At 31.7% G+C, this 18,681-nt stretch overlaps 1 protein-coding gene across 1 annotated transcript in view; it reads right to left on the bottom strand.

The window, feature by feature from the left end:
- Window positions 1–18,681, bottom strand: part of Mcm6 (minichromosome maintenance 6) — a 68,840-nt gene that overhangs the window by 35,193 nt on the left and 14,966 nt on the right. Inside the window, exons 4-7 of the mRNA XM_035368913.2 lie at window positions 17,643–17,805; window positions 16,039–16,178; window positions 3,224–3,336; window positions 2,991–3,136 (exon numbers count right to left, since the gene is read on the bottom strand). Of these exons, the coding sequence (XP_035224804.1) occupies window positions 2,991–3,136; window positions 3,224–3,336; window positions 16,039–16,178; window positions 17,643–17,805 (562 nt within the window). The remainder of the gene's footprint in view (window positions 1–2,990; window positions 3,137–3,223; window positions 3,337–16,038; window positions 16,179–17,642; window positions 17,806–18,681) is intronic.

An 18,681-nucleotide genomic window follows, 5' to 3' on the forward strand; every position in this document is an offset into this window, starting at 1 on the left:
ACGATGTCACACGCAATTTAATCTATTGCGGCATTTCTGTGCAATTTTAATTTTTTTCCCGCCATTTTTCTCGAGTGCGGCATTTATGCTGATGCGGCCTTTCTTCCGGAAATTACGGTATTTATAAATAAGTTATAGGACTAAATCACTTCCATGCTACACTAAGAGGTTTGAATTGTTTTGAAGGAAAGAGACACACATCAAAACTAATCTTGCTTGATATTTTGTTTTTACCACAGAACTAAAGTAGCTAATACACAAAGGATAAAATGGGCAAAAAAGCCTAGTTTGTATAGAAAGGCAGATTAAAATTTGATTTAAACTATTACACTTCTACCTTGGAAGTCATTAAAGGATCTTCATTCAACCTGAAAATCTTCTGATTCAAACTCTGATTACTCAGCAAAAGAAGCATAATGAAGCTGTTCAAATTTTTAAAGTGCAAATTACTATTTAGGATAGCATAACAAACTCTATGATAAATGAAACTCTTCAAAAAGTTAACAGATATCAAATAGCTAGAGAAATTTAGCTGGTTTACACAAATTCTTTCAGACATCCCGGGAAAATCATTTTTTCTCAATCAGGTGGAAAGAGAATGATAATATGACAATTAATTTTTTTAATTAAATTACATGAATTAGATTTTAGACATCTAATGCAGAGAGAAGATAGATAGATTTCAGATGATACCTTGAGCTTATAACAGACTCTTAAATACAGATAACTCAGCATATGATAAGTTAAACATCACACATTTGTTCTTGGGAAGAAGTATTTAAAAAGCACCAAACCTTGAAAAAATTCATCTTAACTGCAGTGACCTATTTCATTAAAGACGAAATCCCATTCAAAAACTTTTTGAAGAATAACTGTTAAATGTAATTTTTCTGTTTTGTCATATAATATAAAACGGCCATTCCCCACGGTTCACTTTGAGGTTACCATGTAAAGGGTAAACACATTCTATACAACAAACCAACAAAGAAAACCGATTCAAGTTCTTTAGTTTGATATTGATTGGGTGAAAACATACAATCTACAACTTTGCAGAAGGGAGGAAAAAAATCACGAGTCTTCATAGCAGTGCTAAAGCTGGTCCAAAAACTTTATGAAATAGATTTCATCCAAAGTGTGATAGCATCCTGAGTGATCAAAAAGCTTGTCACACTTCTGGCCAAGCAAGACTGCAGAAGTTTGTATAGAGAAATAGATTCCCTAATTTCATGAATCCCAACTTAATCCATTCAAACTAGGGTTTCAAATTTCATTTCTGCTGAATTAAAATGATTATTTAAAATTCTTGGTATGAAGACTCAGTTTCAGACACCTACAGTCAGATGGCATGGTAAAAAATTCTATCAAACAATTCTACATTATCTCACATTATTTGTATTCTGAATTCATAAGCCTGGGATAAAACTGTTTTCGTTTCAGCTAGCATTACAGAAATAAAGCTCATGAGAATACTGGACTTGCAACATCTCAAACAATATTAGCCATGATTTTTATCCACCTTTCTTCAAATGAATGCTGGATATCTATCTTTGCCCCTACAAGTACTTAAACAACCTGGCACATTTACACAATATTTATTAGTTTGACAGAATGAATATTAACTATGTGACAGAAGACAAGATACAATGCCAAAGCAATGAAAGGAGACCAATTCTGGATGAGGAACTCCATTTCACGTATCATCAAGAGATTCTGTATAAACTTCAGTCAAACTGGAGAGACGCCCACATGTAATCATGAGATTGAACATTGGATATGCTTACAGAAAGAACTACCTCTTCTAAAATAATGCGATATTATAGACTTATTCCCTATCATGATGCTAATAAGCATCCGTTTCTTTAATTAATCAAATAAGGGAACACGTGAAACTCACTACTACATGAATTGCATGAGAATGAGAATGGAAGAATTAAGTTTTATAGACATTTTAAAACTTAATGTTAAAATTAAATGAAAGGAAATTATAAATAAATAGCATTAAAGAAAGATTAAATGAAGGTGAACCATTTTTTTTTAATTTATTTTTATTTTAGATTATAACCAAGACTTTGCACAATAATGAGCAGTACAGTTAACAAAAAAAAATCATAAAATTAAACAAAAACTTCATTGTACATGTTTTGTGTAAAAACATTTATAAGGTTATTATTTAAATCAAACAGTTAATTATAATTTGAGCCTTTACTACAACTTTTCCTTTCTGTTTCCTCACCACAGTGTAAATCAGTTAGCAAGTATTTAAATTGAGATTTTTAGATTATAAGACAGAAAGTGTTTCTGGTCTGTGTGGGCAAGCTATGTTAGTTCTTGCTAGCTCTGATAATTTGCAATTAGCGAGCTTTGCATTACTGCTGCCAACATTTGAATCTGATCTGCTGGTTAAATTGTTTAATTTTTGACTACTATTGCACATTTAATTAAAATTTTTTCGTTCGTTCATTTGCATTACCACAAGCTGTGGTTGATTTTGTTACCACAAGAAATTATGTTTATGTTCTAAATATTGTTCTAAACTTGTTCAGAATTCTAAAAATCATGGGTTTGTTTCCAATAAACTGGATCTGATACTTTCAGCAGAATTCTGTAAACTGATTCTATATGCATTATATAAGATTTTATGTGTAGGACCTTTGGAAACTACACATTTTTATAGAATCCGTGAAATCTCTATAGAATATCTATGCATATCTCTATAGAATATTTATACATAACTTTTCAGACTTTTAACTTTCGATTTGTTTTATATCAGACATTTTTGTAAGATTTAATATAAACTCGCTGCTGGGAACATAATAAAAGTTCAAAGTTTTCTCTTTATCTGATCTATTCAAATCATTATGAACCAATAATATAAAATAATATAAATCTTCATACATTGTCCTGGTACTTAAGTCAGATTTGTTGATAATAGCACTAATGTAACTATATTATTTTTTTAAAAAAAGTTATATTATAAATAACCAACTTACTCTATAATCAGTTGGTATAACAGTTGTAGCAAGAAAGGCTGTCTTGTATGATAGTTCTCTAACACCTAAAGCTTTGAGACCTCTAACACCTTCTGTTTCAAATCCTTCCATCCCTTTATGTCGTGCACTAGATTCTGTGCGAATTCCTTTAAATATTTATTAATAATTGGGATAAAATTATGAAAAACAAATGTAATCAAAATGGGAGAAAACATTTTAACCAATTTACAAACCTGGAATAGATAATTGACTAACATCTGGGACAACAATTAAGGTACCAATGAAATCAACTCGATCACCAGGTTGAGCCATTTCAACTGCTTCAGCTCTCAAAATCACTTCCACACTAACAAAAACAGATTTATTTGTATTTTTTTTTAATTATTCACAAAAGATATAAGTATAAAATCAAATCACAAACTACGTAGATAAAAAGTAATAGTTTCATAAGACTCACTATTTTAGAATAAATAATTTAGAATCGAGGCAAAAACTTTTGGGGGGGGGGGGCATACACAATACAAGGTAAAGAAAGATACAGTATAAAGGTGAAAGGATGACACTGTGCTAAATATACAAACAAGCAAAACTTGTATCAGCACCTTTCTAATGGATCCTGAAATCATACAATATAATTTTTCAATGCTTTTCTACAGCAGAGTCGGGAAATTTTCTTCCGCTGTATAAGCTATTTAGTGATAAACTAAAGTGATGAGAAAAACAGCAAAATGCAAAAAAATATCAGTAACCATACATTTCAACAACTGCATTTGGCCTGAATAATGATAAAGTTTGAATGATTCTTAGGATTATGCTGTACATGGCAAATGTTTTGAGAACTGGAATATTTGCCAAATTGATTCTCCATATGCTGAACTCGATGGAGCATTTTTACCACCACATACAAAATGTATTTTCAATAATGGGGGAAGGGGGGAATGGACATTTTAATCATTTAACTGAAAAATCATGATTACATTTCTTTGATACCCAGATGAAGCCCCAAAATCTATAATCTATAATGCTCACTTCATTCTCTTTCAAAAACTGTTGTCTGCTAGTCTCTATGTTCTTCAGCATTGATGGGTAGGTCTTTAATCAATGAAATAATCAATAATCAACAATCAATGAAATTACAACAAGGGACTTGGGATAAAACCTCTATCCCAACATCAGTAAAAGCAATTACTGACAGATCTGTATTCTCAACTTGACATTAAATGCTTTGGAAAGATTTTAAACCACAATGAGTAACAGTGCAATACTTTCTAATTATCTGCACTGATGAGAGTAATTTAATTACCCACAGTGAAAAAGTACTGATGAGGCAACATACCAACCCATCAAGAAATACTTATGTGGCAACTCACAATGCAACCAAAAATGCATTCTTATAGCAAACCACAATGCATGTAGCACACGTTTGAAATTATATGGTCATATTTCTCAGTATTTCCTTTTGCATAAAGGACATTTGTTTTTGTCATAAAGAAACGCTGCGGAGTCTTGTGTTCTTTGGTAGCACAGACAAGAGTTAACCAAAGTGAAACCTAACCTTTACCACCTAAGTGAATTACCACTATGTCTTGTAAAGTACCACAGAGCCTGAGAAAAAGTGTAAAACACCCTTTTATTTAAAATCAAATAAAAGTTTAATAGAAGGCATTGCTCGTGCTTACAGAACAGCCAGTATTTATGGCTTAAATCGAAAATAATGAATTTGACTTGACTGATTAAATGTAAGGTACTATTCCGTTTTGAGGACTGTAAAAAAAACTGCAGCGAAAACGTATGCGCAAAAACGCCAAATCTAGCGTACGTGCCCATTTAACAGCGCACCAAATCTAGCGTACGCGCTGATTTCAGATTGCGTAAGTTTTATATGAGTTTATATAGTTCTATATTTCTTAAGACGCCATTGAAATACTAGTTTAATTTTTAAATCCTTTTTTTGATATCCTATGGATTTAACAATTTGGGAATTGCCCATGACGAAGTCTGCAATAGAATTTTGAGTAAAGTGTAGAATCACCCACTGCTTGACGCGTTTTTAAGAATTGCACATACTCGGTATCCATGCACACATGAACCAATTTTCACGTAAAAAAATCCCAGAATTGCACAAAAATTGCACTATGCACACCCTTGACTTTATCTATGTACACATCGACCTATTTTCACTTAAAAAGTAAAAGGAAATTGACAAAAATCCAATTGTTTTTACCCTTGTAAAAAGCGGCAAACAAATAAGTGGGCGATTCTGCACTTTACCGAGAATTTTTTCATAGAAAAGGCATCGTTCATTATAGAAAATTATGTTTGAACAACCAATGAGATGAAATTATGCTTTAGCGATAACTCGGTAGCGAAATAGCGATGCAGGCATCCATTCAGTTATGTTTAGCAACTTTTATATAAATTGTAAAAATGATCTGAAATAGTTTTTTTACTCTTATGCTTCCATTCAGTCATGTTTAGCCTTTTTTTATATAAATTATAATAATAAAAACGTATTATATGAAATTAACATTTCCCCTAAATTAGAACATCAATCTTAAATAGATACTTACTATTATACTTCCTTTCTTGCGTTAGGGTTGCCACAATTATTTTTGGCAGCACTGGCATCAACAATAGTTTGGCGATTTTTTACGGCCCTCAAACCCGAATAGTACCATGAATCCTTATAACATATAGGAACTAAGGAGTTTTATTATGCTGAAATATTTTGTTGGGGGTGTTTCTCTGATGGCTTTTTTTAGTGAAAACATTTCACTCTGCACATGAGAAGACCAACAGCACAAAAAAAGCTGCAGAATGATTTCTCAAAATAAGTAAGTGTTTTTCCCCTTGATAAATGTATTAAAAAAAGACAGCACTGGATGCATTGTTGAAATACATGTAAAAATGCCCAATACACAAAAACTTTTCTTGCCAAAGAGTTCATGAATGTTTTCCAAAGTTGGTAACTAGTTTGTGACTTTTCAGAACATGGATAATCAGAAAGTACCAACACTTCTAGGAGTCTTCTAGGAGTACCAATTCTTCTTAGGTGTAAATTTTTATAGTTGTACAGAAAGAATATTTCTACTAATTCAAAATGACAATTTCATTAAAAACTAATTTTTCTTTCTAGAGAATATATTCTTTTAAATTTGATATATTGAAACAAACAAAAGTAAGGCTTGAAATTTAAAAGCAGATATATATTATTATTCACAGATTCAATACAAATTACAAATAAAATCAATAACACAAGAGTCCCACTGAAGTTCAATTTTTAATTTTCTCAATTTCCATGACCAAACTAGTGAAAACAAAATGAATAGTTTCCCTGACTATAAATATTCAAACAAAAACAAATTTAGAAGGAATAACCAAATTATATAATGCATTCTATAATGAAATAACAATAAACATTACAAAAAGGAAATAAAAGAAAAAATACATGTAGGAAACACACATTCAAATCATTTAAAGAAGGAAAAATTTTTCAAAAAGTACATCAGATCAAGAAAAAAACTATTTATTCTGTAAAAGAAATTTATAACAATACAATATCCAATAAGTGTGTCTATTATGACACTTCGAAATAAAATTGAGCTGAAAATTACACTGGACTGATAAAAGAACTGGCATTTACATTACTTCAAAATTGGCAGACATCTGCCAAACTTGTACCTGTTTTTACATGAAAGTTTGAAGGAAAAAAAAAATCGCTTTTTATTTAATTACATAATTGACAGATACAAGTTACAAAACAGTATATAAAAAAAAACTTAAATAATAAGCTCAATTTTATACCAATCGTGTTATCAGAAGTTTGAAAGGAATAGATTACTCTTTATTTAAAAACACAAATAAAGAGCTACAAGTAACAGAGAGAGATGGAGCAAGAGGCGAACAACTAGAAATAGCATCAAATTAGGTGTGAATTTTTTTAAATGTGTTTTAAAAATAAATTATGACAGTTAACTTTCAATTCTGAAACATTTTGAAAAGCACCATTTTAAAATGAAAAATTTAAATCAAGGAAAAAGGCACTATATTCTTGAACACTTACACAACTTCTGGGAGTTTCTTTAAATCAAATTAAAAACTTAATTATTAATGATTCTATATTTAAAATGGAATAAAAAGATCATTATCAAGTATTTTAACAATATTCATCTCATTATTAATATTAATATTATTCAGTATTTTTATAAAATTCACACTTCTGTAAAGCATCGAATGATAAATCATTACGATAGGTTGAAACTAATACATCTATTTAAGCAATTAAATTTAATATTTTATATACATCTTCATGGAATTTATTACTGCAAGAAAAAGTAAATATAGGCTTGCAATAAAAAAAAATTTAAATGCCAGCTAATGGATTGGCTGCATGGATGCTTTTGTTGCTTTCCTAACATAAAACGTAAATCCAAGCATGTTTTCCTTGGAAAATCCTTCAAAAAGGCAACCCTTTCCCTAGGTAAAAAGCCCTTAGACGTTTGCCATAATGATTAGAACAAATAAACTTGAAAGAAGGATTATCCCATTCCTTATGAAAAACAAGAAAAAATATTCTTCAGAAATATTAAAATCTAGCTTAACAGAACATAAACTGAAGTTAAAATCAGATTGTCAAAAAACAATTGATAAGCAAACGAATTTTCAAAATTTGTTCATTGTAGAAATAAAAGAATTGAAAAATATTTTAATCTCACAATTAAAATGAAGATGTAAAAAATATATGAGATTACTTCCTATTCTGTGTTTTTAACTAGTGAAAAATTAATGCCACTGGATTTAGGTATTTCAATTTAGGTATTAGATAGAATCTGGGAAAGCACACAATGGCTATCTGCCTAAGGAAAGGGATGTTCAGACCAGTTTCTAACTTAACATTTAAATATCTAAATGATGTAAATCTATAAGAAACATTTCATCCACATATCCATCAGAAAGAACTTAAATACCAAACTATTTCAATAACTATGATTGCTAAAGCAGAATTCAGATTTTCTAAAGATAATTCAGGAATACAGTTTAGTTCAAGCATATATAAAAAATATTACTGTTTTCCATAATTACATAAATTAAATAATCAAGTAGATTTTGAAAAAAAAAAAAATATTGTCAATTTTGCTTTGATAAAAACAAGGAGGAAAATTTGGGTATTAATGCAATACTTTAATTACCTAAATATTATAAATTATTCTATGCATACTGAATATATAAAGTTACAATTAAGTTTAATTAACTTTAATGAATATAAAAGTTAATTATATTTACATCTACTGAATATTATGCCTTATGCCAACCCGACATTTTTTATTATTCTTTTCTTTCATCACTACATGGATATTAACTCAGGGCAGCTTGAGAAATGACTCACACAGTGAAATCTAAAACAATTTTTGTTTTAAATATTAGTACCTGAATAGCAAACAACACGGTAACTATTTTATAGTGACATTCCGCTTGCGATTACAGACCTCAGCCAACTGGCTGCGAAGTGTTAGGTGTATTGAGGAGGAGAAAATAAATAGAAATTTATAAACAGATTTTTTAAATGATATTCATGGACTAAAATTCATAGTCCATTTAATCCTGTGTCAATTAAGAATAATTCATTTGTTGTTCTCATAAAGGTACTTTTCTGCACCTGCAACACTTTTTTGCATATGGCAGTCAATAATCTATTGGCCAGTACTTGCCATGCTGCATGTGTGCCATCTAAAAATATTCTTAAAGCTAGAAATTGATTATAATTAAAAACAACTTTCCAAAATGTGTAGTAGGTGCATAAGGGAAATGTACTGCCTTAAGTATATGTGCAAATTCATTTCATCGGGACTTAAATCTTGAGCATATGCGGGAAACAGAACGTAAATACTATAATAAAAAACAAAACTAAAATAACTTAACTTTCTCGATATGCAATAAGAAAGACAAATTTTAGTGAAATAACATGTGTTTAGTGTCCAAAATCAATTACCAATAGTGTATAGCAGACACTTGCTAAGCTCTAAGGTGATAACCACAGACTTAAAGGTTTTCAGATATTGTAAACAAAAAGTGAATTTTTCAATAGATGGAATTTGTGAAGAAATATGGAGAAGTGGTAATAAATGAAGATGATACAATAAAAGTACTCCACTGTGATGACAATGCCTTAATAATCCATCAACTAATGGATGGCAAAATCTGTAGTATGGTTATAAATCCAGAAAATATCGTTACTGATTGTGAAGAAAGTGACAGAGAAGTTGCTGAGAAAGAAATGAATTCCGATTCACAATTTAGAGAGAATTATCGACACTTTTAACTTACAGCGTAACTTTGTAACTGAACAAGAAATTACATCAATCTATAAAATTAAGCAAAAAGATTTAGCACAAAAAGTAAAGCATCTTAAACAATTTACAACATAAGTAATAAGGCTTACTAATAGTGTTATTCCTACTTTTTTTTTTTTTTTTTTGGAAGAGTAAAAATACTCCTTGACTTTTTTAGGAATGAAATTCATTTATGAGGAGTGAAATGTGGAAATAGTATAAACTACATATACAGAGACAAATTGTCTATTAAAAAAAAAAAAAAAAAAAAAAAAAAAAAAAAAAAAAAAACCGCTTTTTCGATGGATAAAATGAAATAGAAAAAAATGAGGATGCTATTTTGGTTTTTTACAAATATAGCACATATTAAGTATTAGTAGAAATAAAAAAAAAATTATTAGAAATAAGAAATATTAAACATTATAAATAAAAGAACTTATTTTACATTAAACATTCTAAATGAAATATTTATTTAATATTACAAATTTAATATCCTTTTCTTCTGATTTTTCCACTATGTTACAGCTGATTTCCTTACAATATCAAAACTCTTTCAAAATTAAAGTTACAAAAAACATTTATTCTTGGTTACATTACAATTTTAATCTCTTTTTACCCTGATTTTCTTACAATATCACAGCTCTTTCAAAATTAAAGTCACAAAAAACACATTTTTCCTTGGTTACATTACAATTCTAATAACCTTTCCCTCTGATTTTTCCACAAAGTTACTGCTCTTTCAAAATTAAAATCACAAAAAACATTTCCCCTTTGTTCTTTGAAATTTGGGCCTTGCTCAGATATTCTTGTTAGAATTTCCAGTTGTTTTTTCCCCAATCTATTTCTCCTATTTGATTTGATCCTAGTTTGAGTAGAAAATTCTCTTTCACAAGCAGCCGTTGATAAAGGTATAGTCAGCTATTTGTGTCAGGGCTGTAAATCCTGAATATAAGAGTTCACCATCTAAACTTGATGAGAACAAATTGGCAAACTGTTTAAATTTGAATTCTCTGTAGTGTGCATAAAAACACTCTGACTTTGTTCATAATCAGTAACAAATCTCTCAGAAATGACAAGGTGGCTGCAAATGAAAATTGTGAGCATTGTTTAAGTAGTCCTGAGCCCTTGTCCATAGAACTGCTTGTTTTTCTGTTTGCAATGATGTCTGTCAGGGAAAGGATCATATCTGATATGACATGCATCAACTGCATTCGCAAGTGACAACCACCGAACAGTTATGTCTTTGAGAGTTATGTTTGGCTCATTTAACACATCTTGCATCAATTTCAGCTTTTCAGTCCTAATATTGGACGTGTGAAAATAAGCATACAATGAACCTAAAATTCTCTGGCAGCTTTGAAACAGGGATATTCCATCAGCAGCTTGGGAAACAGCTAAAGCTAAACGGTGAGCTATGCAATGATAGTGTAACAAACCAGGTATCATATCCTGAAATGCCAAGTACCTTGTTTTTTCCCATCATAAGAGCAGCACAATCTGTTGACAGGCCAACAACTTTTGATAGCGGTACTTTTTTTTTTTTTTTGTTGTTGTTGAGAAACTTTATTATTATTTTTTTCAGTCTTCTGCATTGCATTCACCCGATAGTTTTAAATTTGCCCAAAGACTGTTCTGACCTTCATTGTTTTTCAAATATTTCACATATACAATTAACTTATGGTCAACTGAAATATCTGTTGACTCATTTATGATTAAAAAAATGTAGAGGCTTTGTGAAACATCCTCATCCAAATTTGATTCTAATACTTCCGAAATAGCTTTAATTATGTCTGTAACTGAATTTTGAGATAAATTCAAGTGAGTCTCTTTCCCAGTCTCATTTCCACAGGATTTCATAAGTATTATTAAAGCTTAAATTTCGTTAAAGTAAGTTCTTTTCCAATAGTGTAAACAGTCTTGAATACTGCCGAATTGCCATCTGTTGCTGTAGATTTTTCCTTTTCGATGATATTTTCAAGAGCTTTGGCATCTTTCCTGGCATTTAACCTTCTGAGCATTATGGGTTTAGCCTTGAAATTTCAAAGTTCCTCAAAATGTCATGAATAAGTGATATTTTCTTGATTTTAATTAAAAAATGACTCTTTCATTTTGTACCTTGATTCCTTTTCTTCCAATATACATCCAAACTGAAATCAGATACATTAAAAGCTAGCAGAAATTTTCATGTATAATGAATGTGGAAGGCAACCTTCTGTACGGAATTTTCTGGCCTTAATGCTGAGAGGGTTAAAGAAAGAATGTGTTCTGTAGTTTTTCTCGTGGCGACACAGAGTACTTCTTTGGAAACATGACGAACCCATCACACCCATGCCATTCTTCATATTGGCAGATTGACATGTTTTACAAAACATTTTATTTTGCTCTTTATTGAAGAGGACCCAAGGAAATTCTTTAAGCCCCTTACTCAAAAACTTATCATGTTTAGAAGTAGTTTCTTCTGGTTGTTCATCAATCTTTGGTTTCTTAGCTGATGGTTCCGAGCTGGTCGATACTTGGCTTGACGGCTTTTTTATAAAAAACTTCTTGATGGATTTAGAACTCATATTTAAATATTGAAATTAATTTTTCTCCTGGAATTGCTTCAGTCTCAAGGGGACCACCCTATTGAATGAAACAGTTTAAAAAAAATAGTTAGTTAGAAACTAAAAAATATGTTTGATGTGCTTCTCCTAAAAGCTGATCACTTGTAGAAACTTTCGTTTCGTTTTGTAGACTGTATGGAATTTCTTAAATTTAAAATTTTCTCCATATGCGATCTTAATCTTGCTTAAAATATTAATTTTTATATGAAAGGAATTTATCTTATAAGCGTGAATACAAATTACAATCGTTTTAAGGGTGACTTTTAGTTAAAATCGTAATGAGTTAGGTGATCTCGCGTCATCAAATTAAAATAATAATAATAATAAAAATTAAACTTCTCCTACAGAATATTTCAAGAAAACAAGAGTATTTACAGCAGGGTTTGTACAATCTGAAAAAATACTTATTTTTGCCCAAAAATCGGTAAAAATCTCAAAATTTATGCAAAATATTAATTTTGAATAGATAGATGTCAGCTAAATATCGATTTTCGCATAGGGTGACTCTTAGACGAATTAATTTCATATAACCAGAACATTAAGTCCCGATTTGCACACTAGAAGATCGCAAGGAGATGTCTTTTTATCACAGCAGACAATTATCGATGCGATTCCAATTTTTGTACCGAAAAATATGATAAAATTGCTATTTTCTTAACGAAATAGCAATAAAACACCCAGATTTGCACTATAAGACTGGTGAAGATCATGATTTTTTAAAAAGAAGATTGGAATTAAAATTTTATTTTTGTACTGGTAGTTCTCGATAAAATTTCGACTTTTTTCCTGACTAGCGCAGAATAATGAAAAAATTAAAAATGCAAACACTATACACATAAAAATAATTTAAAGGCATATTAGAAATCATGCTAGAAAAATTAGAAAAAACTTAATTACCTTTATATATGCTTTTACTTCGCTTTCAATTTTCTGAAAAGAGTGCAAAAGATTTTTCCAGCTCGTAATGTGAAATTTCACCGAACTCCCAAAACACATGTGTCGATAACCAATTCTACTATTCGAATGACCATTCAGTACCATGGAATGCGTGACGAAATTGGTGCTCGTAAATATACCATTCAGGACCATGGAATGCATGACGAAATCAGTGCTCGTAAATATACAATGAAACTTCAGTTTCATTAGTCAGCTTCTTTCTTCTACGCTCTGGCCGTGATCGCTGAGTCAGCACGGCGCCGCGCCTATATTCTTTGTCGCGGAAAGTCAGGCGAAAATGTGTCGGTGGTGTTTTGAGTAGAAAAAAAAATATATATTTGTTGATTTCGATGGGGCGCTATGCATATTTTAAGCTAAACCTTTGTTAAAAATTCAATACGTGAAAATACGTCTCGCTAGTTTTTTTAGGCGTATTTCCGATTTTCAATGCGTGAAATACGCTCTCAGAGGTGCTAAAAATATCTCTGCTTACTAGCATAAATAAATATTGAGGGTTTTATTATTATCCTTTTAAGTTTATAAATAGTTCTCAGATTTTACACTGTTTAAGAAACTAGTGGGTATTATGCAAAAGCAAGGGGAGTATCTGAGTGTTTTGACCAAGCCTGTGCAGTCAGTAGGGAAAATGACCGACTTCCTCGTATATATATATATATATAAACATACACACATGGGTTACAGCTTATTTTTTTAATATAAAAAACGTAATAGATGCTATAGAAAAAAAAAAAAAATGATGGCATAGCAAATTATTTATATTAATTAGCATTTATTATGAAGTGGAAAAACTGGCATTAGTTATTTCTAAGAAACAGTATAGCTTCAGCAAGATCTTTGTTGGAGGGCCATAGATCTGATTTGATAACCTTCAGAGCTGAGAAGAGTCTTTCCACACTTACTTGAGTAGGAGGAAGAGCTGTTACTGTTAGAGCTTACTTCTTTTAACTTTTCAGGATAGATTTTTATAAGTTCTAAAAGAGGTGTCTTGCAAGCTCAATCATATTTCTCTACTTCTTCAAAGACCATGTAGAAATCTTGTTTATATTTTTTCATTTTTATATCTAAAGACTCTTAGTAGACTCTTAGTCTATTTGTTCTGAGAATAATTTCTTTCTTAATGAAAGTTCATAGATGTCTTTCTTAGCTTTTTTAATTTGTTCATCATCCTAGAAAATTCAGTGTTTCAGATCTACACATATTGAATCCAGCTCTCATTGTCTAGCAAACTACGAGGGCCATCCAGGAAGTAGATTACGTTTCCGTCTGTGTTCGCTAGGGGCGGGGCTAGCGCGGCCATCTTGGGGTCAGAGCGTTGCGCAGCTCAGTCTGCATCTAGCCGTGCTAGTGAGAGGTTCGTGCTGTGCTCCGTTCAGATACTGTGACGGTTTGAAATGTCTGCGTTAATTGAAAATCCCGCGAGCTGCGAGGTACGCTCAGTAATAAGGTTTCTGACTGCAAAAAACTGTAAACCGATAGAAATCTATCAGCAGCTTCGTGAAGTGTATGGGGACAACATTATCACTGAAGGTGGAGTGCGTCAGTGGGTCATAAGATTTCAAAATGGCCGAACCAATGTTCACGACGAAGATCGAAGTGGGAGACCCAGCATAGTGACCGCCGAACTTCTCGAAAAAGTCGATGCTAAAGTCTGTGAAAATCGAAATTTCACAATAACGGAACTTTCTTTGAGTTTTCCACAAATTTCGCGAAGTTTGTTGCACGAAATCATCAGCGAAAAGCTTGGTTACCACAAGTTTTGTGCAAGATGGAAGGCAAGAAGAGGTAACGAAGTGGTTGAAGGCGCAGGCGGCGGAATTTTTCGACGAAGGAATTTCCAAGCTCGTACATTGCTACGATAAATGCCTTAATTTGTATGGTGACTATGTAGAAAAGTAGTATTTGAGTGTGGCTATCATCTGTATATAATAAAATTTGTTTCCTATACTTTGTTTATTTTTTTATTCCAAAACGTAATCTACTTTTTGGATAGCCCTCGTAGTTTCTCTTTTCTTAATTGAAGAAATGGTTCCTTCTGCAATAAACCTTCCATTTCAGAAAGAACAAACATCCCACTCTTCCATTTTCGCCTCCTGTTAATTCTTCAGATTGCAGCTTTTTTGTGGCTATATACAGTGTTTAAAGAAGAGTTTCCAAATCTGCAAAATCATTCCACAGTCTTTCTGTTAGTGAAACATTAGGGTTATCTACATCTTCTAAAAACCTCTTTATCATCAAATATGTACTCCCTTATCGCGTTGCTTGATCAATAATTGCTCCTTTTTCTGCTCATTTCCTAAGAATGGAGTTCTTGCTGCTATTGCTGCTTACCTAAATTTACCAGCGAGATTTGTAACTAAATGAATCAGTTTAATAACTAATGGCAAATATCACATCCATCCTTCTCCCTTATATTCATTTATTAATATGTTAATAAAATAGAAAATAACTATTTATTAATGTATATAGTTCATAAATAAAAATAATATCTCAGCTTGTCATTAATTTTTTTCAACTCATTTTAATTTCATTTCAAATTCAAACTGTCCAACAAAAACTGGAGTTGGAGTCGACCTGTTTTTAGCAACTCCAGCTCCGGCTCCTTTTACCCCAACCTCTGCCCGACTCTGATTCCAACTCCACAGCCCTGGTTTTGACATCATATGTTCATGTCATTGAGGTTAAGTGACATTATCTGATGACATATTTTGAATGTCGACAATGATTGATGAGAAAATACATAAGAAACAAAGTATTTTATCAATATAGTTATTAACTATAATGCACACCCACATTATGTGGTGACATTTAAATTACAATATTTTGAAGAACAGTAACACTTCTAACAAAAAAAAATTATAATAGTTCATTAAAATCATACAAAATATAAGATGTTTACAAGAAAAACAATGATTATAACAAACTTTCAACTGTTTTATTTTTAGAAATGAATTCTTTTATTGTGTATCATTTAAAATATGATTTAAAATATTTAAAGTATTTTTCATTTGAAGGAATTAATCTGCCATTCTTTTCTTTCTTCCTTTTCTTAAATTCCTATCGTTTTTGGAAAAGGTTTATATTTCAGCTCAATTTCCATGACATTACAGTCAAGTAGGAACCTTGGGAAGAAAAAAGAAATGGTTAAAAGAAAATAAATACCTTCTAGGTATGCTACCTCTAGGCAGCTCTGCTTGAGTTTCTTGTATTCTCACTCTTTGGAAATCAACGAAACGAGATTTACTCACATCAAGTTGAAAACGACTTCTGTTATTACAAACTTCATTTCGACAAATTGTGGGCTAAAGAAAATAAACCATTTCTAAATATTTACTCATATTTATAATGCACATATTTTTTCAAACAATTTAAAATATCTGGTTTTAACGAAAGTTTTCCACCAGAAAATGCTCTTAATAGTTGGGAGGAGGAAAGCAGTATCTTTGGTGACGGTAATAATCACCACTTAAATCTATGATTTTCTGCAAATGTTTTGGCATTTTTTTAAAGCCTTCGGCCCAGAAACAGCAAGTCCCCTTGGTTGCTACAAGTCCAAAAACAAATCAACCTCATTTTGGTTGTCCTACACAGAATAGAAGACAGCACAAACAAGAAGTAGCTGCAGGTGTGAAAAAAAGTAGAAGTCTAAAGAAGTTATTGTCGGATGTAAGGTGAGTGTGGCAAAAGATCCCATTGAGTCTATACAGAGTCCAGCCAGTGAATGCAGACAAATGCAGTCTTGCATTATCTTGATGGAACACCTTTCTGTGGCAGAACTCAGAGTGACCTTTTTCCTTGATAGCAGCATCAATATGGACTAGGCATCTTGCTGTACACCTTACTGTCGGGAGCTTTACCTTTTCCCAAATACCCTTTATCATCACGGCTATTCCACCAGATACAAAGCATGACCTTTTTGTCGGTCAAATTGCATTTTGGGACACTGCCGATGGGCTCACTGGGTACAGATCAACCCCCTTTTTGCCCCATGTTGCTGGTGTAAACCCACTTTTCATCACAAGCAAGGATCCAGTCCAGAATTTTGTCCTTGCGCTGGTATTTGAGCAGATTAGTGCAGGCCTGAATATGTCTGTCCTTATCTACTTGAGTCAGCTCATATGGTACGCAGTGACTGAACTTGAATGTCAAGTTTACGCAATGCTAAATGCAACTAATAGACATGGTACTAATGTCTAACTCCTTAGCAAGCTCTCAAGGTTGCATACTGATCTTTTATTCACAAGTTCTTGCAGCCGGGCCTCATCAACATCAGTAGGGCAGTCACAGTGCTTTGCTTCTTGAATGTCATAATCCTTGTTTTTGAACTTTCAGTACCAAAACTTCATGTGATACAACATTAGTTCCTAAGACTGTTTTATGATTTGGTGACATTCTGTAGCTGACTTTTTGCAACAGAACTGAAAGTAAATGATGATTCTAATCTGGTAGCAAGGTAGTTCCATTTCAGACACCATGTACTTAATGATAAAGATATTTTTTTACAAATTTCACATCGTATTCTAAAGCAAGTCTCTTTCTTTCAAATGCCCAAAATAATTTCACAAAATATGATTAAACACGGCAATGCGAACTGTTTGCGCAGACGATATCTGCGGTGGTGAGAAACTTTCATTAAAACCCAATATTTCGTAACAATTTTGCACCAGCCAAAACTTAAAAAAAAAGATTTTACAGCCATTATGAAAGCATTCTATAATACTTTTTTCTAGTAAATTACAATATTCCAGATCATATAAAATGCATACCAAAGTATAGCGAAACTGCTGTTCCACATCCTTAATAACTGTCTGGCAGTCTAAACATATGAATGTTCCACTAACAAGCTCTGGATGCACTGGGTGTGTTCTAACTACTTGTCCGCTGATTCGTAAAAGAGTCCCTATCTTTGATGCAGTTAGCTCACGGATTCTGAAATAAATACGAAATTTAAAAAAAATACAAAATACATCTTTTTCCTTAATTTTAGTAACATAACTATATCAGTACAAGAAACAATTAGCCAATACCTGTACCCCCCAACTGACTGTTACCTGGAAATTTTAATACAGTACAAAGTCCGTAAGCCGGACTCGTCGGGACTTCGACGATTCCGGATTATAGATAATCAATTTAAATCTGGTAAAATGGCATGCAGAAATTATACAATTAAAAATATGAAACTGTAATTTATTAAATAAAAAGCAATTATGATTTAAAGAGTATCAAAATTTACAAAAAAAAAAAAAAAAAAAAAAAAGAGCTTAATATTTATTTGTTTACTTTATTAAACATTTCTTTCAATGTAAGTTGTTTAAGTTGCTTCGCTTTTTGTGCTAATACTTTCTCTTTAATTTCATAAACAGACTTATCTCTTGTTCAGTTACAAAGTTCCACTGTTCAAGCTCTGTAATTGCTATGTCGAGAATACCGACTAACTTGTCAATCGAAATTTTTTCGTTTTCAATAACCTCTCTGTCAGTTTCTTCGCTATCGGAAAAGGTACATCGAAGCATGCTTTCGCTTTGTAGATCCTTTGGCGGCTCCAGAATTGGAAACTCTTCTTGACTTGATCGAAATTTCAAGCTTGAGAAAGAGACTACGTTGTCACTATTTACTCTTAAGTTTTGTCACACTTAGAAAGTTTTCTCTGAAAAGTTAAGAAAGATTTCTTTTTAAATTGCTCTAACAGTCTGCAAAAAATAATAAGCCGGATCCAATTAGAAGATTACGGAACAGCACAATCTGCAACATTAACTGAAATGCCTTAGAATCAGTAACAATAATTTTAGCCTAGCTTATACCATC

The sequence above is a fragment of the Stegodyphus dumicola genome, chromosome 4, assembly GCF_044657685.1.
Source record: "Stegodyphus dumicola isolate Sdum_Otavi_A_Nest chromosome 4, ASM4465768v1".
Classification (NCBI taxonomy): domain Eukaryota; kingdom Metazoa; phylum Arthropoda; class Arachnida; order Araneae; family Eresidae; genus Stegodyphus; species Stegodyphus dumicola.